The sequence below is a fragment of the Tetranychus urticae genome, chromosome 3 (genome assembly GCF_039701765.1).
Source record: "Tetranychus urticae isolate SD_2017Ah chromosome 3, NJAU_TeUrti_SD_1.0, whole genome shotgun sequence".
NCBI lineage: Eukaryota > Metazoa > Arthropoda > Arachnida > Trombidiformes > Tetranychidae > Tetranychus > Tetranychus urticae.
Genome location: NC_142960.1, coordinates 10,840,306 through 10,867,276, shown reverse-complemented (window position 1 = coordinate 10,867,276; position 26,971 = coordinate 10,840,306). Strand labels below are relative to the sequence as shown.

The following is a 26,971-nucleotide window of genomic DNA, read 5'->3' as shown; positions in this document are numbered from 1 at the left end:
AATTAATGTCCAAAGTAGTCTATCATACAATACATTTTCCTACTTCATCATTCATTAGTTGAAAAGGAGAAAAGACTTGAACATTTATCGATTGAATCCAAAGTTGTGTTGACCATATTTGTTTACTCATATGATAACAGCAACTATTAAATTACAGGCACGAATAGAAGGCAATGTTCAACAAAAAACCAGAGCAAAGGTAAGGTCAATAAACAGCCAAAAAAAGGTTTACTTCCGGTTTCATGAGTAGCATCATAGACGAATCATGATCCATTTGCAGCAAGTTTTTTTTGGTTTTGCTATTACATCCATTATCTTCATTACTTTGATAATCATTATGATCATAATTCAGACATCAAATTTTATCTTATCAAATATGATGAAACAAGATTTATACAAACATGGATCAATGGATATATCCATGTTTGGGTTGCTCAACCAAGGAACAGGGAGTGAGGAGAAAAAAGTGATTACTGAAGTTGACCCAACTTTCATCATTGCCTTTTTCCTGTCCATTTTTTTCTTCGATTCCTAGATGGACATTTTTCTTGCTCTTGCAATCTTGTCTTTCGCTAAACTAAAGCTTCAACCACAGTTATGCCCATCAGTATTCATCAATGAACCCATGAACATCATGCGCAAACAATGTTGCCCAAGAGGCTCACATTTTCCTCTTCATCATTCAGTTCTTGTTTTGTTTACCAACCGTTAACTTGTTCAGTTTCAAGAAGTTTTTTTTTCTTCTCCTCATTACTTTGCCTTTAAATTTGCAATTCAACCTTTTTTTTATTCCAATCAAGTAAAAGCGTTTAAAAATCTTGACTCGAAAGTTTCAGCAAACTCATCACTTTGAATATCGAAAAGTTTGCAAAAATATTTTTCTACAAATTTCATGAAAAACTCATTTTCTTTTTTCACCAACAATTTACTCTTTTCTCGACTTTTGGACAAGTGAAAACAACATGAATCGTTCCAATCAAATTCTGAGTCCAGTAAATGAACCAGGTTATCGTTATCCAACTCGACATCGGAATAGTTCACCTTCAGTTAAACCTCGTCAATATTTTCCTCGACGTTCATGTGATGGTCATTTTGCCTTTCTAACTGCATCCACTTCAGCAACCTCGACATATCCAATTGTGGATAACAAACCTGGCCTAACCAACACTTGCAATGGTTCAAATAGCAACCTAGATTTCATCACTTCCATGGATAACAGAACAGACAGTCCAACCTCTAGTTCCAATAGTACTTCATCAATTAGTCCAATTAGTCAATCGATCATGTTAAATGTCCACTCATACCATACACCTCAACCTCCAATGCATCAACAAAATCAGTATCAATATTCATCCAAGGATAATCGCCATTATCAACTGAAAAACCAACAACCAAATCAACATCGTTCATCGATCGGCACACCTCAAGTCCAACGAACGCAACACTATTTTCGTCCTCGTGTCAATACACTGCCTGATGCCTTGAATGGTATTGTGTTGAATGTTCAAGAGCCAGACAGGCGAACACGATCACGAAGTCAAAGTTACACCCCACCAACTGGCAACCATTACAACAACATGACTAATGGTACTGTCAATGGTGGTGGACGACGGTCACGGCGTAAAAGTCAGGAAAGGCTGTCTTATAGTGATGCCGATAGTTGGACCAATTATCGTAAAACTTCAATTGATCCGAGAAAATTTTCCATCTCGGAAGTTAATGACGACTGTTTACCTGAACGTGATGCCAAAACATATCGAGTTTTGGTTCTTGGAGCAGACAAGGTGGGCAAGACAACCTTGTTACATCAGTTGATTCGCCAAGAAGAAATGGAAAAGTTAAGTCGAAGGGAAAGATCAATTAAAATGTTGATCCCAATTGATAATGTTGACATTTCCATCATTTTTGATAATCAACCATTCAATGATGACTTGCTGGATGATCGTATTCACCATGAAAAGGTAAACAAACTAAAAACACGAAAATTTTCTATTCAAATCAATATTTCCATTATCAGTCAAATCATGTAATAATGTTTTTCGGTTCAAATCAGTTTTACTTTGAATTCAAACAAAATCACTTGTTTACAAGATTCATCAAGTTATAACAAGTTTAATCAAAGAAAAGATGTTTCATCACTTACAGACTAAAGGGCAAACAAAGTGTAAACTTTGTGCAAGCAAAAGCATCAGATTAGGTTGAAGAGCCTTTAGTAGAGTCGCTTGGTAAACTTTGCTGCGATAAGCTTTGTTAATACAAAAATGATCTGAATAAACAAACAGCTTTTTATTGGCAACAAAAGTTGTCCTAAAAACGATGAAACTGATGAAACTGATTGTAATAAAAAAGCTGTGAATATCCAGCCTTTGATATGGTCATTGAAAGTTGTCAACATTACTTGTGTAGGTTTCAACCTTCAAGTTTAATAATTGCCATTTTAAACTAGTCTTGAGATTCAATTTGTCTAAATTGGTTTGTCAACGTTTTAACATTCAATGCTTTACCAAGATAATGTGATTAGACAACTTTTTTCTTGCCTCTCTTATAACCAATGATAATTTAATTTCTCAACTTAATTACTTTCAATTTGGAATGTTCAATGTTTGAAATTATCAAATGTCAAGGTAATGTTTATGCTCGAGTTTAGTGAATGGATGTTAGGAAAAGACGCTTTGAGTTGGAAAAACATTGATCAGATTCATTTTTCTTCCTCTTCTTCAGCCAGTAATCCATTGGATAATTTTCAATTTTATATTCAAATCATGTTGGCTTAAGAAGGAAAAGGAAAAAGAAAAATGTTAAGAAAAGTTTGAATAAAAATATCATGTAAAAAGAAAAGGAAAAAGTAAATCGCTCTATTTTTTTCCTTTTTCTTCCTTTTCTACTCAAAACATGAATCGCAATGAAATGCTGAATGATGATGAATGTTTAAAGTTTTTTTCATTCAATTGAAGTTGATGATGATATATCAAGAGGCTACAGACAAGTTGGACAAGAAGTGAATGTAAACTGAAATGGATTTTACAAGATGTTGTCGTTTTTGCTGTTTACTTGTTGAAAGGGAAATGACAGGAGACTCATTGGTTTCCATTTTGGTCAATGTAAATGACCATTGAACAAATCATGATTCATGGTAAAAGTATTCAAAACAACCGATGATCCAATGCTCTTGGAGAATGAGGTCAACTTGGTGAATTTGATGGTTTATTGAAGCCAATCAATCTTAACCATTTTATAAAATTCACAGCTTATTGTCATCCATTTACATTCCTTTTCCGGTTCTTTTCAGTTTCACTTCTTAGGGAAAAGTGAAAACATCTTTTCCAATAAAAGTGAAAGTCAGTGAAAAACGAGGAAGAAGAGTCACAACAGAAAATCATTCCCAATCATCGTTATCATCTAAATGTGCACATTTGTTGAAAATTTCATTCTCTTTGTATTCGATTTCCTTTCATTTCTCATCCTCATCCTGATCATCATCATCATCATCATTATTCTCTTCTTGTTCTTCTTTTTCACTCTACTTTTTTTTCTATCATAAACATCAATCTTGACAATGATGATAAGTAACGAAAAATTTTCCTTCAACAACACTTTTCTGCCTTCCGTGATTATCAGTGTTGCTTGGATATCGAATAAGTTTTGTTGACGATTGAGCATGAAAATGAATGAAGAGAGAATGGAATTTTGGAAAATAATAAAGTGATTTTGTCTACTCATTTTGATCACAATGAATGCATGGGAAACAAAATACGAGATGAAATTTTTCACTTTTCACAGGCAAACTGATTATGGTTTAAAATGAATGGTGAATAAGGTTGAATAGACGGTTGACAAACTATTATTATTTTACTCTTTATGGCTATTCAACTTTTGACCCCACTTTTTGGTTTCTTCAGTTTTCCTTTCAATCGACCATCAATTTGTTACATCAAGTCAATCAAATAATGCAATTTAATCTTATTCTTGACATTTTAGAGCCACTCTGCTCAATTTTATGCTTCTTTGGATTGAAAAATAATTTTACATATTTTGACAATATTTTATAAGAATGGACAAAAGTCTGCTCGAGTTTCAGTTGAAATGATTTAAAATTCATTGTTCTTTATTAGGTTATTTTTGATTTAATAAAGAAGCAACTACGTCCAGCATAAAAACACAAAAGTTTATTATTAATGGTATTAGATATTTGAATTGAAAATACTTTCGTTCTGAGACAAAAATAATTTTCAAGAATCAGTCTAAGTTCTCAGCTCTTTGTAGTATATAAAAGTCCTACTCTGGGCAAACGTGTCCAATCCAGGCCATACGAAAGTTAAAGCCTACATGGCTTTAATTAAATGAAATTAAATCTAGCATTGATTTAAATGTGAATTGTATGTGTATCGATGGGGTGTTGAGAAAGTTTATGTAGGGGGAAAAATGTCCCCCAAAACAGAAAATTATGTTTTTCCCCTAAAATTGCTTTTGACAATTTAGAAGATAATTGTTTATTTTCTGTTGAAATAATTGCCCAAGCTTACTCGAGAATTTTGTCAAAAAATTATAACATTAATTGGTTTGCAAAAGCTGCCCTAAAGTTTACAAGATTAAATAAGCTATTAAAAATAACATTAATCTCAATATGTAAAAAATAGAACATTTATACACTACTGCTCTTGCAGTGCCATAAAGTTTTCAGCAAAATTCCACGAAATGCTCATATTATCGTTTCTTCAACAAATTTAAATATAAATTAGGGATGAAATCGAACAAGAAATCACTTGCATTTTGCAATTGAAGACATCGACATTAATTTATCAAAATTTAGATTTTTTCGTTGGTTGGTACGACCTTTCAGTTATACACAAATCACCCATCGAGGATGGATGCTGATGATGGCGAAAATTCAGATGCTACTATTGAACTACTATTATTGAAGAAGAATCCTCAACTGCACGTAAAAGCTGAGTGATAGAACCACCGGTAGCTAAGCTAAGTTAAAAATAGTTGTAGCGCTCTTTTTGCAGCTTTAAGCTAGTATACCGGGCGTTTCTTTTTCATTTTACGCCTTCATGCAGGCACAACTCACGAACGGTTACTGCTAAAGACTTCAGACTTGAACCATAAGCTTATCTAGGTTGCACAACGATAAGTTCAAGTGCTCAAGGTTATTCAAGGTCAATTCTTTATTTCACCTCTAATTGACATTGGGAGTTCATTTTCTGAAATCGCAAAATTTTTCTGACCCGATAGTGTTCATTACATGTTCATAACTCATACTGGCTAAAGGATATGGGCGATCCCTTAACATTCAGTTGATTAATAAAAATTCATTCTATCTTTCCAATGTTATGAGTAATGAACATGTAATGAACACTATCGGGTCAAAAAATTTTGCGATTTCAGAAAATGAACTACCAATGTCAATTAGAGGTGAAATAAAGAATTGACCTTGAATAACCTTGAGCATTTGAAATTATCGTTGTGCAACCTAGATAAGCTTATGGTTCAAGTCTGAAGTCTGTAGCAGTAACCGTTCGTGAGTTGTGCCTGCATGAAGGCGTAAAATGAAAAAGAAACGCCCGGTAGTTTGCATGCTTAAGGACGAAAAAACTAGAATTAGCTCTCACCCAATTTTTAACAAAATCAGAATAATAAAGTCTAAAAATTGAAATTTTTCATTTTATACATGAAATTATTCCTTTTCTACTGAAAAATCTGAGTTCTTGCGTCTTAGCCAAAACAGCTGTCAAGAGTTTTCCTGAATTTTATTCGATAAATTTTTCCAATGAACCAACTTTACTAACAATTCGATTTACTTCTCATCAGCAACAATTGCTGCCTAACTTTTAGCCCAAAAGGGTGAGCTGATTGTGCTTTTACTTAGCAGAAGTTTTCTGGACGATTCCGCTAACCTCTCACTACAGAAGATTGACAAATGTTCTGAGGTAAATTTAAATACAAGTCTATCTTGCAAAATACTGAGAACAATTAACGTGTAATTATTACCTTGGAACGGAAACTGGGTCAAAGATAATTCACATTTATTGAGCATCAAATCTAAAAATAATTACAAGTTGGACAAAAAAAGAAAAAAATGAAACATTGAAAATGCTTTACTCTACATTCATATGTTTAAAATATAAATTTTCCTATTGAGTTGAAGATCTACATTTGATCGGAAAAGTGACAAAAAATGAACATTTATTGATTATCCTTGCAATATTTGAAACTAAATCAACTTATTCAGTCAACCTGAACATGTAAATCACTCCCAGTAAGTTGAATTTGATAGCAATTCCATTGAAATAGATAACATTAATGATAACTTATTTCTGACACTTATAGCCCAAACTACGAAAGAGAATCTTGTCAAATGGAGCAAACTATTGATTAACAAATGAAATTATCACCAATGGCATCAGTTGGGTTACAGTTGAAAGATTAAGTGTGAATCAAATTTGAATCGTAAAACATGGAAATTCCTTTTTTGTCTATTATCTTTTATTATATATCCTGCATCGCCATCATTGTCATTATTATTGAATAACAATTTTCCAATTCTCTTCTTTGATATTGTTAATGTCATCAGATAACATTGGACATTTATGCACATTTAATAGCCAAATGCTGATAAAGGCGAGAAAAGGCAAAAGTCTATTCCAATTGAAATGCTATCCAATGTTGTATTCATTTATGATCCTTTTAAATGAACACTTGGATAAACAGTGAAATGAATATTCATTGAATGGAAAGAAACAATTTTTCCTCTTTTCCTCCTTTCGTTATTTACTTCGATAATATTGAACTCTACTTGATATTGAATTTCAAGTTTAGCCTTTTTTGTTCAACATTTTGTTATAGACTTTGGTTAAGCATTTTTCAAAAGCTGAAAACCTTTTTCTTCGTTCATTCTTATTTTCATCTTTTCATTTCCATCAATTTATCTGCACCATTTTAAGGCAACTATTCATTTCATCATCTGATAATATTCTGTTGAATGCAAAAAGAGAAAAATTCTGGTTCATTTGACTGGGCTCAGTGTCATCATGAAAACATTAGAAACATCTTTATTTATTTCTTCATTTGCTTTTTTTCCTTCAGAAGATTGTAGGAAGTGAAAGAAATGTTCAATATTATAAAATGTAATTTTATTTGATGTTTGCCATAAACATTGTCACACTGAATACCCTGGAATCGAGTGTAATTTCAATCAAATTAATTTCAATCTCTTTACTATTCTCCTGTATTTACCCACTTTGTATTCAACTGACAAAATTGAAATTGATTTTAATCTCGTTTCTCCATGTCATTGTTGTGCCTGTAAACTGTTAAGTGAGAAACTTCCGTTTCTACTATTAGACTGATGTTGGACAGTTGTAACAATATGTATATTTATATACACAATAAAAGTTCAATGTCCATTTCATTCAATTATTTTCCGGTCATTCAACTGCTTTTTTGCATTTTCTACTTTTTTTCAGACATTCTTTTCTTTTCTCTTTTACAACTCAGGAAAATGTTACATGATTATCATGTAAGAATTGTTGAATGATGGAATCCAAAGGAACAAAATTCCAAGTGTTTTTGACAGGCTGCAGTTTTTGTTGAGATTTCAAAGCTTCTATTTATGACTTTGAAAACCTTTTGTTTGAAATAATTTTATCATGAAAAATGAAATATCTTAAAATAAAAAACTATGAAAAAATTCGATGATTTTTTTTCGTTCAATTTTCTTTCAATTCAGATCTAATAACTGATTTTATTATCCTTTTTGTGAGTCAAAGAATACTCTTTCTGAATTGTTGACTAGAAAAACTTTCTAATCAGACGCGTAGACAGATATCAGCAAACTATGAAAACCCTTTGAAGCAGTTTCGAGAATAAACAATTCTTACGATTTTTATTTTGATAAATGTTTTGAGTTTGTCTTCTGCTGATCGGAATTATTAGAAAAACTGAAAAAATCTTTAAAAGTTACGACAGTACAAAAGCCTCACCAAATTGAATCACAGATGAAATGAATTGCAAATCCGAATGAACCAGATCTATAATAAAACAAATTCATCAATTTTCTCGTAAAAAGCCAAATTATTGAGTCTGGAAGAATTATTTAAGGAAATTTCATTTATTAGATTGAATTTTTTTCTTCTCCTCGAGCTTGTTTTCAGGTCCTTTTGGTTTTCACTGTCAAGGAGTTTTCACTTTCTCCAACTTTTTGGTGACTGAAACGCAGTACTCGTTCAGTTAAAAGTTAGAACTTCTTATTTAAAAAGTCTTACTTTTATCTTCTGAAAAGCTCGAAACAAAATTTCAACTGAAATTTTTAGCAGATGAAAGAAACCTTTGTAAACTGCTTTTGTGAGAAAAATTTCTTATTAAAATGTTGTTAGCACTTTGATGTTTAATCAAAAAACTTTGACAGGATTTAGTCGAGCAAATTTTGCATTCTGTATGGAAATGTTATGAAAGTGTAAACAGGTGATGATATCGATTCAATCATTTTGTGTTGCTTGTTTGATCAGATGATTAAATTGACAATGTCTCTATCAAGATGAAAATCAACTTTTCAAGCTAAACAACAATGGCAGAAGGTAAAGTTGAACCGGAAAATTTTCACCCAAATCCTACGCATCAAGATGCTGGTTGAGATAGTAAAGTTTCAAATATTTTCACATTGATTGATGAAAATTATCTGCGTTGGCTGGGCGAAATCGAAGCAAATAATTTCATCAAGTTATACAATCACACTTATGAATATCATTTATAATCGGATGAAATGACGGAAAACAAGGAAAACAGGAGAAGACGAGAAAAAAAGTGTTGAATATGTATCATTAAACTCGATTATAGTAGAGTATTACTCACACATGATTGATTTATTGTGACTATTTCATGACAATTCTCAACAATACAAGGTTTACTTTACTTTCATTTCAAATCTATTTATACAATTGCAAGAGACAGGGAAGGAGAGAAGAACCAAGACCAGAATATGATTATTATATTACCTTCCCTAGGGCATCATGGGCATATTTCAAGATGTGATGATAAAAGAGAGGATAAAGAAGAGAAAGATGAGTGGAAAAATAATCCATTTAGAAGTGTGATATTTCTCTGCAAACGAAATACACTTTATTCATATTCTCAGATGAATTTCATTCATACAAACAAAAAAGAGTTTATCAACAGAAAATTGTTCCTTCTCTTTATCGGTGATTATTTTGCAACAAAAATTTTCTCATCGCAATTGTTTCAAAAAATGAAAAATTCAACCAAACAGCAAATCAAGCTTGCTGATGAATTGCAATTGTGTTTATTTTTATCCAACCAAACCGTTACAATTATAAGTTTATCGCACTAAATTACTGATGAAAAATTCCAACCCACAGGCTAAGTTCAATTCACATCAAGTTCATCACTCTTTAATTCCCACAATTCAGTAATGGAAAATAGTTCTTAATGTTCTTTGCTTCACATTTCAAACTCACTCCCAGTCTCACTCCCAGTCGCATTCCCAGGTTTATTCCAAGTCTCAGTCCTCGGTTCCATTCTCAGCATTACTCCCAGCTTCACTCCCAGTTCTTCACTCCCAGTCTCACCACAGTTTCACTTCCTACTTCCCTTCGTTTCACTCCCAGTCGAAGTCTGTTTCTATTCCCTTCTCACTTGTTCAACTTGCATTTTCACTCAGTCTCCTTCTCTCTCTTTTTCTCTCCCTGATAAGAAGCATTTTATCATTTTTTTGATAGCTTTGTCTTGAAGCACTCAACTATTGTAATAGTACAATGAAAGGTGAAATACTCTAAGGATAAAAGAAAGATGAAGATTCAGAATGAAATACGATTCAACTTGTTTTTTTGGTTCAATTTTTTATCATATTGAAAGTACAAGTGTTGCTATTGAATGCAATTTGAGTGAAAAAATGTTCTAAATAAATAAGATGCTAAACACCCACATTTTAAATCATTTTATTGTTAACCTTGTTCAATAATGAATGAAACAAAGAACAAGTATAACAGAATAGGTGAACAATGAATGCCTTTGTTATTTTTACAGAATTTTTCATTCTTACAAGTTTTTCAATCTCAACACTCATCTTACACTTTGAATCATATTTTTTAATTCTGTCTTGATTTTTCACCAAAAAACATGAGTTTCTTTTTAGACGTTTATTGTTTGATCTTCAACTTGAGTTTCTTGTTGATATAATTTGCTGAGTTAATTTCAATCTACTTTTCAACTCGATGAGTGGCATAAAAGTGGGCTTCAAGATGGTAAAGGAAATTTGGTTGAAAATTAATTGAGTAAACATTGAATTGAATTGAATTTGAAACAGTTTTGGATGGGAAATAACAAAAGGTTGATTAATACTCGAGGTTGGAACAGAACATTTTCCCTGTCTGATTGAGGCCATATCTCTCGAACCACTGATGCTAAAGGGTTAAAACTTAAACACGTTAGCTTCCCAAGTTGCTGTATTTTTAAACTCAAGGTCATTCGAGGTCATTTATTAATTTGACTCATCAACAAAGTTCTAATCAGTTGCTGAAGGAGGAACTTTATGAACTATCAGCTTTGAAAAGGTAACATTTATAATAGATGAGTTAAACATTAGGTTTGTTGGATTTGGGGAAAAAGTAAAGGTGATTCAGAATTTTATCACTGGATGAAGATTGATTGCAAGTCTGTTGAATGATGATTAAGTACTTGATTTTTCGATTCAAGAGATAACAAATGAATTGTCTAAGTAATCTTGATGTTGAAGAGTTTTCATTGTTAGGATTATGTTCCAATTTCGTCATTACTCGGATATGAAAAACTTTTACGATTTGAGTTGAATGTTACATGTGAATGCATTAGTTACCGTATTATAATTATTCATTCTTATTATCCCTTACAATATCAGCTTTCAGAATATTATCTCCAATCTTCCAGAAAAGAACAAATACTTGAATCACAACTTATTCAGAGTTTGAATATGAAGTCTCTGTTACAAAACGTTCTCAAGATGCATGTATAATTATGAATTTGCATGAGAATCAAATGACATGACTTTTATTTAGGTAAATATTCGTTAAACCAACATAGTTTTACCTATGGGCACACTGAGTACTCAACAGTATCGTTACCGTATAATGACGTGATTCTGGCTTAGAGACGTTCATTCATAGTCCCTATGATGTTAGCATTGCCACTCAGTCGAGCCTGAACATGTACCATTTGTCCGAGCCTACGTCTTCTCTCCTTCCTTCCTAATAGTCACAGGGCAAAACTAACCTGTCTCACTGCGCTCTAAACCCAGCTCACGTTCCCTTTCTGGTTACTTTAAGTTGACTTGTAATGATCTTGAAATTTCAATCAGTCAATTTCCATTCTTTATTAAGACTTTGATTCATGTGGCTAATCAAGAAAATTTTACAATTCAATCGAAGCTTTTATCAAGTTAGGAAACTTTCCTGCCTCTATCATGTTTGTCTGTTTAGTCAAATTGGAAAATGCGATTTGATCGTTTCTTTGTTAACATGAAAACCAATCAACTTCTTGTCAGTTGTAATCAATGTAATATATGTTCATTTTGTCACTTTTAAAGTTGCCAAAATGACTGAAAACTTTCGTGACATTTCAATTTCAAAATGCAAATGTTTAGATTAGAAATGAATTATAGCATGGAAATTTCAACCATCATTTTTCATTGCAAAACCAAGCAAAAAAGTATGAAAAATATTTATAGATTCAAATTGAATAATGAACGCTAAAATCAAATCTAACGAATTTAATCATCATTGACATTACCATGGTAATGAAAGCAGAAAAATCATTTAAAATGCTTTCGCCTTTGATTGTTTAACGAGGAAAAATTTTCCCACTCTCATGAAAAGCAACAAAAAGTGAAAGGGAAAAATAACAATTGACCCAATTTAAGATTAAAGTTGAAAAATGAATCAAAAATTTTCATCAAATTACAATCAATGAAACAATTTAACCATTAATGGATAATATTGAAGCGGGGAAGGAATCTCGAGACTCATCAATATTGGTTCAAATAATGTTCAAGTAAAGCAAACAATGAATTCAATTGAATGAAGTTAAAATTATCATAAACTCAACGTAAAGAGAAACATAAAAATAAACATTATTCTAATCAGTCCCTGTTATCATTCCCAGTGAATCACATTTCGAGTTAATCTTTTACAGTATTACAGACATTTGTGCTGTACAGACTATTGTAACTCTTGATTATGATGATAAAATGATTAAATTGAATGAAGAAAATGTTTTAATATTTTTCATTCTACATTCATTTCTCTTGTTAATTGATCAAGTTAATGGTAAAAGGTTATGAAACGTTCAATTTGCGCCAATTACAGCTTTCAGTTTATCTCTCATTCAGCCTGTCCAGTTTGATTATCACTTGAATGTTCAATTTTGTTTCGTTTATACTAATGATTTTGTTACAAACTTAACTTTAGCAACATTTTGCTAGAAATATTCAGAAGAGAAAAAAATTGTTCCAACACTTTAACAATTTATTTCAGTTCATTTTATCATTTTCTATTGAGGAAAAAAATTGTATGAATTAATGATAAATTAAAGTGACAATTCATTTAGCTTTAGTGTTGGAAATTTATTCCCATAGACGATCCTTTATCAGTCGTTAAAGCAACAATTTCGAGCTGAATAATGAACTTTAATGACTTTTATATCAATTATGAGAATTTTGTATTTGGATAAAAAGTTGTTATTGAAATGCGAATTTTCTTGAACTTTTTTGCTGCTCAAGTTTTCGAATCATTTTTCATTTCGATTTTAATTGTTGGAAAATTGTTTCGAATCTTTTGTTTTCACTTTTCATTGGTGAATGGGAAAATCGATCGATGAGAAAGCAAAGTCGAATTGAAAGTTTTTGAAATTTTGAAAAGTTCGTCTTTAATCAACCATTCAATTGGACAGTAAATTTGAGACGAAGTTTCTTTGTTAATAAGATTCTTATTTTTATAAATTTACTTTTCAAGGCAACTTTCACCAGCAAATCAAGTTACTTTCCCATCTTTAGCATGCTCCAGTTGAATCAAACTAACGAACCCAATTTCATGGGAAACCTTTTCCCTTTCATTTTCGTCTATTTTTACTGTTTTCGAAGATGAAATTCATGAACAATTTGCTAACAAATGTTGCTCAGTGTGCTGAATTAGTGAGCAAAAAACATTCATTTCAATTGTTTTTCCAAATGTAAGTTTGCAGCCCTGAAAATACCAAACAGCAAAGCCATTAATCAATTTTCCGTTTTCTGTTTTCTCTATTTGCTTCACTTGCAATTGAAAATATTGACCCAATCAATGATCTTGAAGCAGCAAAAGCAGAAAAAAAACAATAACTTGTAACAACTAACAGCATGCAATACTTGAAGCGTCCAAAAAAACAAGGAAAATTTAACGAATATCATCAATAGAAAAACTCGAAAAAATAAGTTTTCACCTTTATCAATCAACCAAAAGAAGTGCTCGAAAGGGAAGAAACTCGTTTCGAAAAACAAGAATTCCAACATTAAATGATACATTCTGAGTAAAGAGGTTCCCATGAACTTGAATGAACATTCGAGGTTGATAAGTGAACTCAACTAAAGGAAATTTGAATCGCTGTTGGGCATGATTGTAATTCAAAGAAGCTTTTCGTGATCATTTCATCTCATGACATGATGATTCAGTAGAGAAAATTTGGTTTCGAATGCATTTTTCATTGCATTTTTTCAAACGTTTCCTTCCCATGACTTGAAGGTGAACATTTTTCCATGTTCCCTCAACAACTAAACAATCAAATGTTGATACAAAAGAAACGGTTGATTCGAGCAAATTACGGTTGGAAGAAAAGATTTGTGCGTCAAAATTTATTGCTGGTGACAATAAGCTTCATGAAACGATTAACTTCTTACAGAGTTTTCATTTTGAAAGAACAAAAAAAAGATGGAAAAACATTTTTCTTTTCTAATCTCATTTCAAGCTTTTCATTTTCGCCATTCAACGAGTATTCGATAATCGATGAAAAGCAAAGACGAAAAGCAAATTAAGAGTAAATTTAGTTGAAGCAGAAGATGGTTAAAGGATGAGGAGAATGATGAAGATGAATCTTGTTAAGTCAACCTTAAAGTGTGCAACAACCTGATTCAAAACAATAAGCTTGTCCAAATGTATCAACATTATGATTGCAAGTGTTGAAAAGTGTTGAAGCTGATCAAGTTAAACAAGGATGAGAAAAGGTTGACAGACGAAACTCAACTCGTTATCCTTTTTAACGAAGCTTATTATTTGTTAATTTACTTTCTTCACTCATTCAACTTTCATCATTAGGTGTTGCCAGAATATCTTCAAATATCAGAATTGAAACAGAAAAGAAGTAAAAATTATCTTATTTGTTAATATTTTTCTCTAATGTGTTTCATGTTCATTCCTTTTTTTATCATGTATTCAACTCTTTTTTTCCCTTTTCTCACCATTCTTCTAATGGTTCATTTTAATGTCTGTAAATGAGTTTCAAGATGATTTAGTTGATGTTTGCCACAATTGATGATCTTTTTTAATTAATGCAAATGGATGAGTAAATGGCAGATGAAATTTCAAATGTCTTTAACCAGAAATAACAGAAAATGCAAAACGGGAAAAGAATTTTTTTCTCGGCGAATTTATTATTCTTTCAGATTTTTCTGTGAGTCGATAAAATGAAAGTTGAGAATGTTTTGGATTGGAATTTTCTGCATTTTCTTTGGTTAATTGGTCGACTGGAGCTGAATTGAGTCCATAAAATGAACTTTATTTTACACTTGATTGGCAATTTGAAATATTTTCTTCTATCGTCAAAACTTCTTTACATCGAAATGCACTTTCAGAGAAAGGTCACATTTTTATTATCACAGGTTAACTCTTATTGTTTTTTATCATTTTCTGTGTTTAATGTTTCTTGACCAATAACCAGAAATGAAAATGTTCATCATTTCCTTTTCACTTGAACTAAAGACTTTTCCTAATGAAAATATCAACCTTAACTGTTTCCTCTTGTTATTGTTTAAATTCAATTTTCATTTGAAATCCAGTAAAATTGAATCATTTTATTTTTCTTCCACTTTCATCGAACAGAAAAAAATGTATTTATCTTTATTAATAGCATCATTTCAACAAGTTATTGGTTGAAATTTTTCAGTTCAACTTTTCTTCAGAAATTCTCTTTGGAACACGAGATAAATGATAAAGTTTACCGATTAAAAGAAACTCAGAATAAGGTCAAAATCTCGCCTCAAACCTCAATTGCAAGTCTATCTTTAGCTTTGCTAGAAAATCAAAAGTTTTCGAGTTTTCCAATAAAATCAAAAGCTAACGAAAAGCCTTCAAAGGATAAAATGAAGTTTTTGCTCTTTCAAACAAACAAAGAATTTTAAAGAATTTTTAATTGAAAAATTTCGATACTCAAGAGCAATTCAACTTCCATGAAGATTCGATTTTTCGGCAAATTTGCTTTTTCGCTTGAATTGATACATAAAACATTCTCATGAAGTTTCGTGATTTAATTTCATTTTATTTTGAGGAGATTTCGACTGCATGAAGAAAATGATTTGACCGATTTTCTGTGAATTTTCGTTTTTTATCGAATTTCTGAATATTCTGAAAAAAGAAAATCCAAAATTTTAAAGTTTCGACTCTTTTCCCGGACAAAGATTAACACTTGAATCGATGCAAAAGTAATGACTTGGATTGCCTGGGAAGTGAATGATAAAATTTGAGTTTCATCAGTGAGATCATTATCGGAACTGAGAATTGTTTACCATGCAATGTTGCAGGAAGAAGCAAAAAAGCGATAAATGAAGTTGAATTTAATCAAGTTGTTGCCAAACTTTATCCTCTTTCAGTTTCAAGGAATTTACTTTATCATCCAAACTGAATATAACCATGATGATACCAATTGATCCACTTGAATGTTTTTTTCACATTACACAATTTTAAAGGAAAATACTTGACTTTTTATTCAGTAAAATGGAGAAGCGAAAAGAAGAAAAAAGAAAAAGAAAAAGGCTGAAAAGTTCCATAACAATCAACTTGAAACTGAAAGATAATCAGTATTGTGATTCTTTTTCCCTTTGATTATCTTATCATGATTATGTTGATGAGCTCAATTTGAAAATAAATGAGAAGCTCATTAATTTGGATAAGTTCAAGTTTATCAAATTACACTCTAATTGAATTTAAATTCAAAATAATGAGAAGCAAAAAAGAGGCAAAATTGCCATTTATTTATATTAATGACAACATTTATTAAAACAAATTTTACTCTAAAAAATGAACTCAATGTTAACCATAAACATTTCGAGAAAAGTATTCAATACAAATTGAAAGAACCATGAAATGTCATTTTTTATGGAAACTTTTATTCAGATGATTTTCGAGATTTAAATGTGAATTTTTTGTTCGAAAAAAAATATTCTTTTGCTGTTCAATGGAAGTTTCATGATTATGGTTATGAATTTTTTTGCCTCTCTGATAATGATGCTGGCTTCATCATTCATTGTTACCTGAATTTAAATCTCAAGTGATTCGCTTTCAGCTTAAATTGAGGAAGTAAACGGAGAAAAACATTCTTGGACTTATCTCTTGAAGAAAAGAAAATTTCACCAAATTGTTCATCTTCATGATCATCTTTATTCTTAACGAGTTTTCCTTTTGCTGCTCAGTTTACCAATTCTGCTGATGATTGATTTCCTCGGCTGAAACTGACATGAATAACTTACCTTGATTTAATGTTTTTTCAGTGCTTTTGTGCTCTTCTCAAAATTGTGTTTTTACAACAAAATTTCAATTTTTTCAACATTCTATTCTCTCAGAAATTCTTGATAGTCCAATGAAGGCATTTATCGAGTTTTGTTTGAATTTTGCATTTTTAGAGAATATTTTTTTCTACAAAAGATAACTTTAATAATTATGAAATTTGTTCACTTGGAATGAAATTGTTGGTTCAATGTGCCTTTGATTGTTCAGTTAATGTTATTGGAAAAAATCTTTTCACTTTTTTTTCAATATAATGAAGTTTTCCTTTTGTTTTTCCTTTGCTTTTCCTTTTTTCTTACTTTTAATGATAATGATGATGATGATGATGATGGATTGAAAGTTCATGATTCAGTCTTTAACATGGATTTACTTTGAAAGGAGAAGGAAGGCGAAGCAAAAAAGAGGAAACAAAAAAAGAGTAAACAGGGAATTCACTTTTATCCCGAATTAATCTTCTTATTCAGATTGGATTCAGAGTAAGATGTTTCAATTCGGTTAAAGGTTGAACAAAGAATGAAAGGGAAAACTTGAAATCAAAAGTTGGTTCCTTATATCAAGTGACATGATTAATTGGCAAAAGTGTTCCCTCTTTGAGTAATTACACTGAAATGTGTCCAGAATAATGTTAAATAAAAGTCAAAATCTCTAATCGAAACAAATTGGAATCAAAAATATTGATCAAAGCAACAAAATGATCAAAAGCTAAAGATAAATATTTGAGGCTTGGATGGGAAAAACTGTGGATAAGCTTTCATTGTTAGTCTTTGGCTAATGTTGAAATTGTATTCATCATTGATGGTCTATTAGGGATGAGAATAAAGCCAACGAAGGAGATAAATAGTAATGTTTCATTTACGGTCAATAATTGGTTGCAATTGTTACAGGTTTGGCCAATTGGTTGGTCAAAACAATGGAATCGCTTTTGTGCTGAGCAAAGTGAAACTTGGAAAACAATAAACCTGGCAAAATTGAGTTTCCCTTTGAAACCATTTTCTTGTATTCTTTGTATTCTTTCATCTAATTCATCTGATTCAATTGATTCCTTGCCAATATCATTAACCAATCAAAAGATAATTCCTGTTAATTTATTGCATTTAAACAGGTTAATAGAAGCTTCAGATTTACGTTTTTAAACCTTCATTTCATTGCTTTTTTTACTATTAAGTGAATCAACTTGCGTTGGTTCAATCCAATTCAAGGTTTACTGGGATTAATCTTATTTGAAACTGTCGGACGCAAAAAAATTGAAGCCTCGGATTAACTTGTTAATACAATAAGTTTGAGTCAAGTAAAAAAGTTGAAACATTTACAGTTTCAATGTTAATCTTTTATTTGTATTTCAACTCCCAGCTGGCTGAGTGAAAAATGGTGAAAAACGATTCATTGTTGGTTAGATTAGGAAAAGTTTAACCTTTATATTAACCTCATTTAATGGTCATCTTTTTTGATGAGCAATTGCATTAAAAAAGCAAAGAAAAGAATCCATTTTCAGACTTTGTATTGTTACAAAGCAAACTAAAAGAGCGTCAAAACAAAGTGTTAACTAGACTGCACAAGTCATTTCGCTACTTATCGTTGACTTTACTTAGTTTGTCTGCTGAACTTTGCAAAAGATTCTTCATCACTTTTCTCAATTCTGGTTTGAGTCATTCTTGAAAGAGAAGAGCTTATTGTAGCTAAATCTACCAATCATTAAATTAAATTCACCTTTTTAGGTGAATATTTTAGCTATTCAGTTTCACTCCAAACTCTTTTATTATCTCAAAACTTAAAATATCAATTCATTTTGGTGCTTTTAATACATTTGGAAGCTTTTGTTATAAGTTCTTAAAGGCATTCTCCATTTTTATTGAATAAACTACTTTGCATTTCAGTTTAGCTTCATGTTTTCCTCATCCAAATCTTAAATTTACAGTAAACAGTCAATGTAATATATCGCATCGTGAAACAATATCCATAAACAACTTATAATTTTATTGCTAGGAGCCTGAATGAAGATCGTGGTCAGGATCGCACAGAAAGTGCATCAGAATGTTTCCACTTTTCTACTTTCAATTATTCTTTTAGTGAATAGAAATAGTTTAATATAATAAATAATATTGCTGATCCCATTGCATTATAAATAAAAACACAAAATATTTGGCTTAAAATTGAAGTTCTATTGGAAATAAGAGTTTCAATCGAAATAGCTTGAAATGTTGTCAACACTCAACTTATGAATCCAAGTTGATCGTAAACAAATAATCATTTTTAGATTTACTTAAAAGCAATTGTATTTACATTATTGCCGTTAATTAATCAATAAGCAATTCATCGAAAATGCTTCCGATTAAAACCAAGCTACAAAGCTAATTGAGCCAAAATCATTGTCAAACCTTCTTAAATGTCTTATTATACTTCGATAAATGAGGAAAATTTGCCCAAAGTTTAATGAAAGTAATTGCCATTTGATGTCAAAGAGTGAAAATGAGTTGAAAAATTGAGCTTAAAACGTCTAAAACATGGTAAAGATGTGCAACTTGGAATTGTCGAGTGAACAAAAGGGAATGAAAAATGGATTCGAGTTGAATTAATTTGCTGAATGGTTAAACTTTGAATGAAGAGTAAACCATAACAATAACTCTTGGCTCATTTGGTGTCATTAATTAAGTTGACCCAGATTGCCTGGTCTTAGACGGGAACAAGGATGAAACCATATTTATCCAGTGATGAGACTAAATAATATAATTTAATATCTTCTTCAAGGCTCATTATTATCACGAAATTGGTGCAACAATAAAGTTAACAGTTGACCAAATTGACGATGAGTTGTGATGAGCTTTGCTCCTCTCTCAACGACGTTTACCAATCAGTTGAAGCATAATGTACAACTTGCAATGAAATGGCATCTTCATTGTTATTCCCATGATTATTGATGGTCATTGATGATGAATAAACAAAATTAACTTTTATTGCTCGATATAATACTTGCTTCGTACTTTTCAACACTTAATCTAATCCTGGTTTCAATCCAACATGTTTAACATGATTCTCATGTCAAAATGATCAACAAACAAGAGACAACTTCATTTAGAGTTTGATTAATGTGAATATTGTTTATCACAATATACTGATTAGTCTCTCATGAAATAACCATAAAATAAACATTGTTCATTCGGAAAAGTTCTGTTCGCATCTTCTGTTTCACATCTTGCCATTGTTTACAATTGATCAACTGAGCAACAGGATAAATCATTGATGAGTAAAAAAAGAAGAATCTTTGAAGATTTCCAAACATCTTTTCCTTTACATTTCAGAATCTGACCCGAGTTGGTCAACAAAATTTGACCAAATTCTTGACTTTAACAATTCCATTATTTTCCAATCAATTTTGATGAAAGTTCAATAAACTTTGATTAAAGCAATTACTTTGGTTGAAATTGTTGTTCAACTGTCAAAATGTTATTACCATTTTAATCAACTTTCTAATAATCTTTACCTTAAACCATTTGACCTGTCAAACAGTCTCATGGTAATAAATACTGTAAAGTTACTTATTATCCTCATTATTATCCACATTATTAAAGTGACGCTGAATAACTCCAACACCTTTTCCCGATTACTTTCATTACCTTCTTTGCTTATATTATAGCGATTAATGCACAATCATCAATCACACGATTAATTCATTATTAACATTATTATTAATTTTGCACTTTCATTATTATCTCTGGTAAAAACTACTCCAGAAAAAGGAAAGAGTTAATTAAAGTTTTACTGACGACACGTAACAATGATAATGTTGCATCTTATTGGGATCAGAATATCCAAAGTTAGTCTTTTCATATTAAATTTGCCCTTTTCAACATCATTAAGCTACGTTAATGATTTAAGGCATAAGTTGTAATGTGAGATGAAAAGTTTACTTTCAACTTTTCGAGTGCAAATGCCAGCTTCAATTTATAAATAATGTTCAACTTTGACAAAATAAAGCGTAAATTTGTAAACAAAAATGTTATTCGAGTTTTCTTCAAAACAAAATTCCGTTTTTCAATAATTAAAGTCTTTAAACCTTCAAATCCTCAATTCAATTTGAATGAAACTGCTCAACCATAAATCGCAATTTCTAGTTGATATTGAAACAAATATTTCATTCAATGCTTTCATTCCTAGATCTTTGGGTCAACTTTCGGAAAATTTAACTTTATTAAGAGTAGCATTTGATTATTGACTTTTAAAGAGTTTTATGATTGAAATGATGGAGAAAATTTTCGAACGAAATATTTGATTAAATGAACGAAATTGTTTCAATATCGATCAAACGACTTGACATGATTTGAATGCCAATAATAACCAAAACTCAGAATCTAATCAACAAGCAAAGTTGAAATTTTGCGAAGTTGACCTAAAAGATTAAGAATGAAATTTGGGCGACATTGATTATTTGGGTAAACTTGTCCATCGACTTGAATTGCTTTTTCCCAAAAGGTATGAGCATCGAAACCTGATATCGTCATAACCATTCAATATGAATAATGAGAAATTAATCATGAGAACAATCGTCTTGAGCAAACCTTGTTTTCCACTTTTTTTTGTTTTTCCTTTTTTCTGCTTCCATCCAAACTCATAACATTTGTTAATACAAAACATAAACGACATTTTAAGAGGTTCAGTAAAACAGGGAATGATAACCTTTCCAATATGATATTAAATTAAGATTATACTTTTTTCTTGTTCCTGCTTCCAGTCAAAGGTAAACAAATGCAAGCTTGTAATTTACATTGTTTATCCTGACGGATTGCTGTTGCCAGGAAAGAGGCAAAAAAAGGTTATCTGTTTATACATATAATGTTTTATAACACTTATTATGATAATTTGGGTTCTCACCTTGTTGACATCATTTTAAACATTAAAGGTAAAAAACAAAACTAGGAAAATGATAATTTCCTTGTTTTTATTCATGTATAACCTTGTGCATTCATCAATTCAAGTTGAACAGGTTAAACTTGAATTTTAAATTAATCTGTTGACTTTGAAAGTGAATATAAATGTAAATGCTGGGAGTGAAGTGCAAAACTGGGAGTGAAGCAAGGGTTCAATTTGAATGGATAAACATATAAAAAGATTTCAACCTTTAAACTCATTTAACCATTCAAATTTACAATTAAAATCGTTGACCTTGCTTTCAAATCTTAATTTAATTTGCAAATTCTCAGTAAATTGTCGACATTTCAATTAAAGGAGCAAAAATGTTGATTAACTTTTATCTTCTTAATTTACATATTCTGCAATTACAATCAAATGTTAATCAAAATTGAACCTCATCAACATTACAAAGATTTTCGGGAAAACTCAATTATTTTCATTCTAAATAATAATTTATCCATTCGAGCTGAACAATGAGATTCATTGCTATCATGGTGATTGTTTCATACCTAATCATTGGTAATCGTGTTAAATCTGTGAGTTAACCGAGTCGACTGATGAACAATTTAATGTTTAATTGATTAATTAATGAGTTTACTGCAATCAATACAAGAACATGTTTACCTGGGTTAAGGAGGAAACAAGTCAATGAACTTCAAATGGTTATTGATTGTTGCCAGGTTTTATTCAATTACAATGGGAAATAAACAATTGGAAATGTTACCTTTTCCAAGACAACATTTCAACGATTCACAGCTAAAAATGGATCAATGAAGGAAGGAAAAAAATGAGAAAATAATTTTTCTTTTCATGAAATTTTTCAGCTTTTCCACCAATTATGTTTAATCAATTTCAAGTGTCAATCAATTGGTTTAATTGCGCTTCTTGTTTGGATAAAAATTTAAACACCAAGTTTAATCTTAAAATCCTTTATTTTGATGCTGCTTCAAATGCGATTTTTGTTTAGCTTTTCATGGGTTCAACTTTTTCTTCAGGTTTGACAGATTTAACTTGAATGGATTTAGAAGTTCTGATGAATAATGTTTTTGCCATGACCTTCATGATTCTCATTCCTTGTGAGTTTGTTAGATGGATTTAACCAGAAAAATGAGGAAAGAAGAGGAAAAAAATGGTAAATCTTTAGCCTGTAATAATGTAATAATGTGAGACATTTTTACAAGTTAAAGTGCTCTTTACTTTTAAACTTATTTACACAAAAGATTTACTCAAATCTGTTATCATTCCCTGGATTGATATTAGCATTTTGAGGAGACATTTTCCATCTAATTCCTTGTCACAATTATCACAGGCAATCAATCAATATAAATCATCATTAACTTTCATCTTAATCATTTTCATTATCATTTCCCGTATTTTCCAGTTTCCTTGTTCAATGTTGACTTTATTTTTCAATTTGTTTTCATCTTTTTCCATCAACAAAATTGGATTCACTTAAGTCTTAATCATTTTTAAAATGACTTTTCTAGTTTACACTTTTATTTCATTGCTCACTTGACATCATCATCAAGTGTCGTTAAATTGTTAATAAATCAACGTCAATGTTTAATAGACAGTTGCAGTTGAATAACCTTTTCACTCGCAACTGGTTACATTGTAAAGACTGGAAAGGCTCAACTAACCTTGTGCAGGTTCAGGTTCACGGTTAGGTTGAGCTAACATCATTAGACCTCTACTTTTAATGGTTAATAAAGTAAACATTTTTAGTCATAAATTTAATTTCAATCGACTTTCGATGTTGAATGATGACAATGTTTAGTGAATCAAATACAATCATTAGTATTACAAAAATTCTGGTTACCTCAACATTTGAATGTCAACGGTTTCTCTTGAGGTATGTATTAATAATGAATTGGTAAACCTTAATCATTGAATCAATTAACATGTAAAGGGTGTAACAAGTTATAGCTTGCAAATGAAGGAGGTAACAAGAAAATTTAACTAGCCGTTATCTTTAAATTTGATGATATCGATGAAGATGCTAAGATGATAGTTCATGTCTATGGTCAAATTTAAAGATAACGTAGATTAAATTTTCTTGTTACCTCCTTCATTTGCAAGCTATAACTTGTTACACCCTTTAAATGACAAGCTCTTTACAAGTATTATCAAAACATTGGTAATGTTTTCACTTTAGTCGGTTTGATAAACAATCACTTTACTTGTCACTCACCAATCATTTTCATGTTGCTCATGAATCTTGAATTTCATTTTTTTCTTAAAATTGTTTGCTTAAAATCTCAATTTTGTTGAATTTTTCTCCAAAAAAAAGGTAAATATTGCAATGTTTACTTTTAATGTCTTACTTTTCAACTGTACTTTTAGTCTCACCTTTTCAATGAACTTTTCTGGAAAATGTTCTGTATTCATCTTTAAATGTATTCAGTGTTTATCTTGGTGATTGCTTCACATTGATACCTTTTCCTTTTTTTCAACACCCAATGAATTGATTATCATGAAAAACCATTATTGATGTTGATATACAAAAATGAGAGCAACAAAAGGCAAGCTTTCATTATAAGACACTTTTTGTTATGCTTCACTTTTTGATTGAATAATGGATGCTGGTCATGAAGATTCTGATGGTTGATAATGGTCTGAAATGAATGAATTGGTTAAATGAAAACATGATGAATAACTGAACATTTCAATGGTTAAAAGGTAAATAATGAATGTTTGCCTTAACATTTGTTAACATTAATCAAAGTCGGTTAATCAGTAAATATCATCAGTAAATGTATTACAATGAAACTCACAATTAGCAAACATTTATTTAAAAAAAAGCAAAATACATTTGTCAACATTAACAGCTTTTAATTCAATGTCAATTCAAACTAAAAAAACCTATTTTTATTGCTAATTTTTTATCCAAATGACAATTAATCACTGAGACAATCAAACCTCTAAATCATATTTTTTCATTATTATTTATTACATTTGCTTTACAAGTTGGTTTAGCAATGAAATTGCCATTGTCTTTGGTTTCTGGTTTTCTTGTTTTTTCTGGTTTTCTTGGTTTTTCTGGTTTTCTTGGTTTTCTTGGTTTTGCTCTTGGCTTTTGACAATCTTTAATTATTGGTTAGATTAATTTTGATCAATAATGGTTTACAACAGTTTTGAGAAGCTTTGAGGCTGACAATTAGATGAACAATTTTATGAGTTAACTGGACATTGATTTTACCTTACAACTTATCTTGTCAAACTGTTTCCATCATTCATTGAACCTTCAACCCCAACTTGATTCACTGCCATACATTTTGATTGTCATTATGATTATCATGAAAAAAAACTGCTATTACTTACAGTATTATTATCATTTATTTAAGAGACAAGACTGAACAATGTGATTTACTTGACAGTCAGGCTCATCAATCAGGTTGATCAATTGATTTTTCAGAGTAAATGAACGATTTATATTTTCATCAATTGAACCAACAACAGTAACTCCTATGAATGCATTGAAATTTTGGTGTATCTTTTTTCCATTGAAGAAAAGAAACCATGATTGATGGCTAATCATGAGCTGCTATTTTACCTCAAAATTGGTCAACAATCACGTAATTGGCATTTATATTAAACTCAAGAGTGAAGCTTCTTCAACAATCAATGAACATGACTTGATTACCAGAGAAACATTATTACCAAATAACATGATTGATAATGTCTACTCTGCATAAGCAAATGAACATCTTACCCAATGAACATTCAACTCTAAAAAAATTGGAAATTAATTCTCTTCTCTTTTTTTGGTTACAGATTTTTTACGATTCAGTGATTGTCATCTATTCAATAACTGATCGTCGTAGCTTTGAGATTGCAGCTCAACTATTGACTATGGCCATCTTTGATTATAAAAGATTGAATCCAGATTTAAAGGTTTGTCTGATTGGCAACAAATCTGACCTTGTCCGAGCTCGAACCGTTGATCCAAGTGAAGGCAAATCCCTGGCTAATCGGTTTGAGGTTGACTTTCACGAGGCTTCAATTGAACTGGAAGACAATTTGGATCACATTTTATCCTGGATTTCAAATAATGTCCGAACTCGGTTTGGCTTTATGCCAATCAATGATTCAAATCATGGTAAATTCCGTCGAGCTCTTAGCTTTGTGAAACGAGTCCTTCGTAAGCCTGATTTAAAGCATCGATCATGTGATTCTATTAATGCCATTTGAAAAGGGCGCTGAAAAGTGTTTTTCTTGTTCCTCATTTTTTCATTTAATTTATTATTGACTTTGAAACCTTTTCTTATTACCAATTTACCTTTCTTAATATCAATGCTAACTCTACATCATCTCACAGTTAACCAAATTATTAACCACTTTTAAACTCATCTAACATCATCTACTTGGTTAGTTAAGTTTCATGACAACAGCTTTGCTTTGGTGCATTTATTTACTTCAATCTTACCATTTGATAGTCAGCTTGATCAAGTCCAAACATCAAGCGAAACCTAACAAAGAAAGCTAATAAAGCTTGTTTATTTTTAATTTACTTCTCAATGCTATCTATTTATTGATTGGACATTTGAATCAAGGAAACCTACAAAACAACGGAATTAACATTTTAATAGTCATTTAATGAGCCGATATTCATTAAGTCATCCATTTGATTGTGATGGAAACTACTGAGTGTCCAGATGAAGTATCCTTACATTGAGAGGCTTTGATTACTCAGGAAATGCTAGCAAGTTTATTTTTACACTCAATCACAGAGATAATGTCAAGGTTGGCTTAAAATACTTTTGATAATTTCAACTCTTCAGACCAGTTTCAAGAAATACAATTCAGTTTGAAAAGTTGAGGGATCGATGGAATGAATTTCAAGATTTGTATCATTTCTTTCCAAGGCAAGAATAACTCAACTTGTTTCTCAGCAATGGCAACAAAAAACACTCTGATGACATTAAATGGAAAAATTTTTTCACAACATTCCATTTTGGGATTTTGTTGCGTTGCTTAGAACTGGTCTGAAGAGTTGAAATTTTCAGTATTTTAAACAAACCTTGACATTATCTCTGTATTTGGTATAAAAATAAACTTATTGAGTTACTCGAAACCATTAATGGGTAATTAAAACCTAAATACAAGGATATTTCCTCTGGACGTTAAAACAATACCCATGTTGTAATAAACTCCAACTGAATGGAAGTGTAATTTGATTGTATCAAGTTAACTTCACCTGTATTAATTAATCTTATTTCTTATTCCAGTTTAATAAAAAGAACGCTTTTTTCATCTTTCATTGTTTTTTTTAA

The 26,971-nt window shown here is 30.8% G+C and overlaps 1 protein-coding gene across 1 annotated transcript; it reads left to right on the top strand.

The window, feature by feature from the left end:
- Positions 1 to 26,956, top strand: LOC107369455 (uncharacterized). Its single transcript, XM_015937412.3, has 2 exons — positions 1 to 1,961; positions 25,473 to 26,956. The coding sequence occupies exons 1-2, from the start codon at positions 963 to 965 to the stop codon at positions 25,887 to 25,889; spliced, it is 1,416 nt and encodes a 471-aa protein (XP_015792898.1). The 5' UTR covers positions 1 to 962; the 3' UTR covers positions 25,890 to 26,956.
- The last annotated feature ends 15 nt before the right edge of the window (positions 26,957 to 26,971 follow it).

Excerpts from the sequence above, each read along its gene's own strand:
- LOC107369455 (XM_015937412.3), top strand. The coding sequence starts at position 963 with ATGAATCGTTCCAATCAAATTCTGAGTCCAGTAAATGAACCAGGTTAT. Across the intron at positions 1,962-25,472 it reads ATCGTATTCACCATGAAAAG|ATTTTTTACGATTCAGTGAT; the intron begins GTAAACAAACTA and ends TTTTGGTTACAG.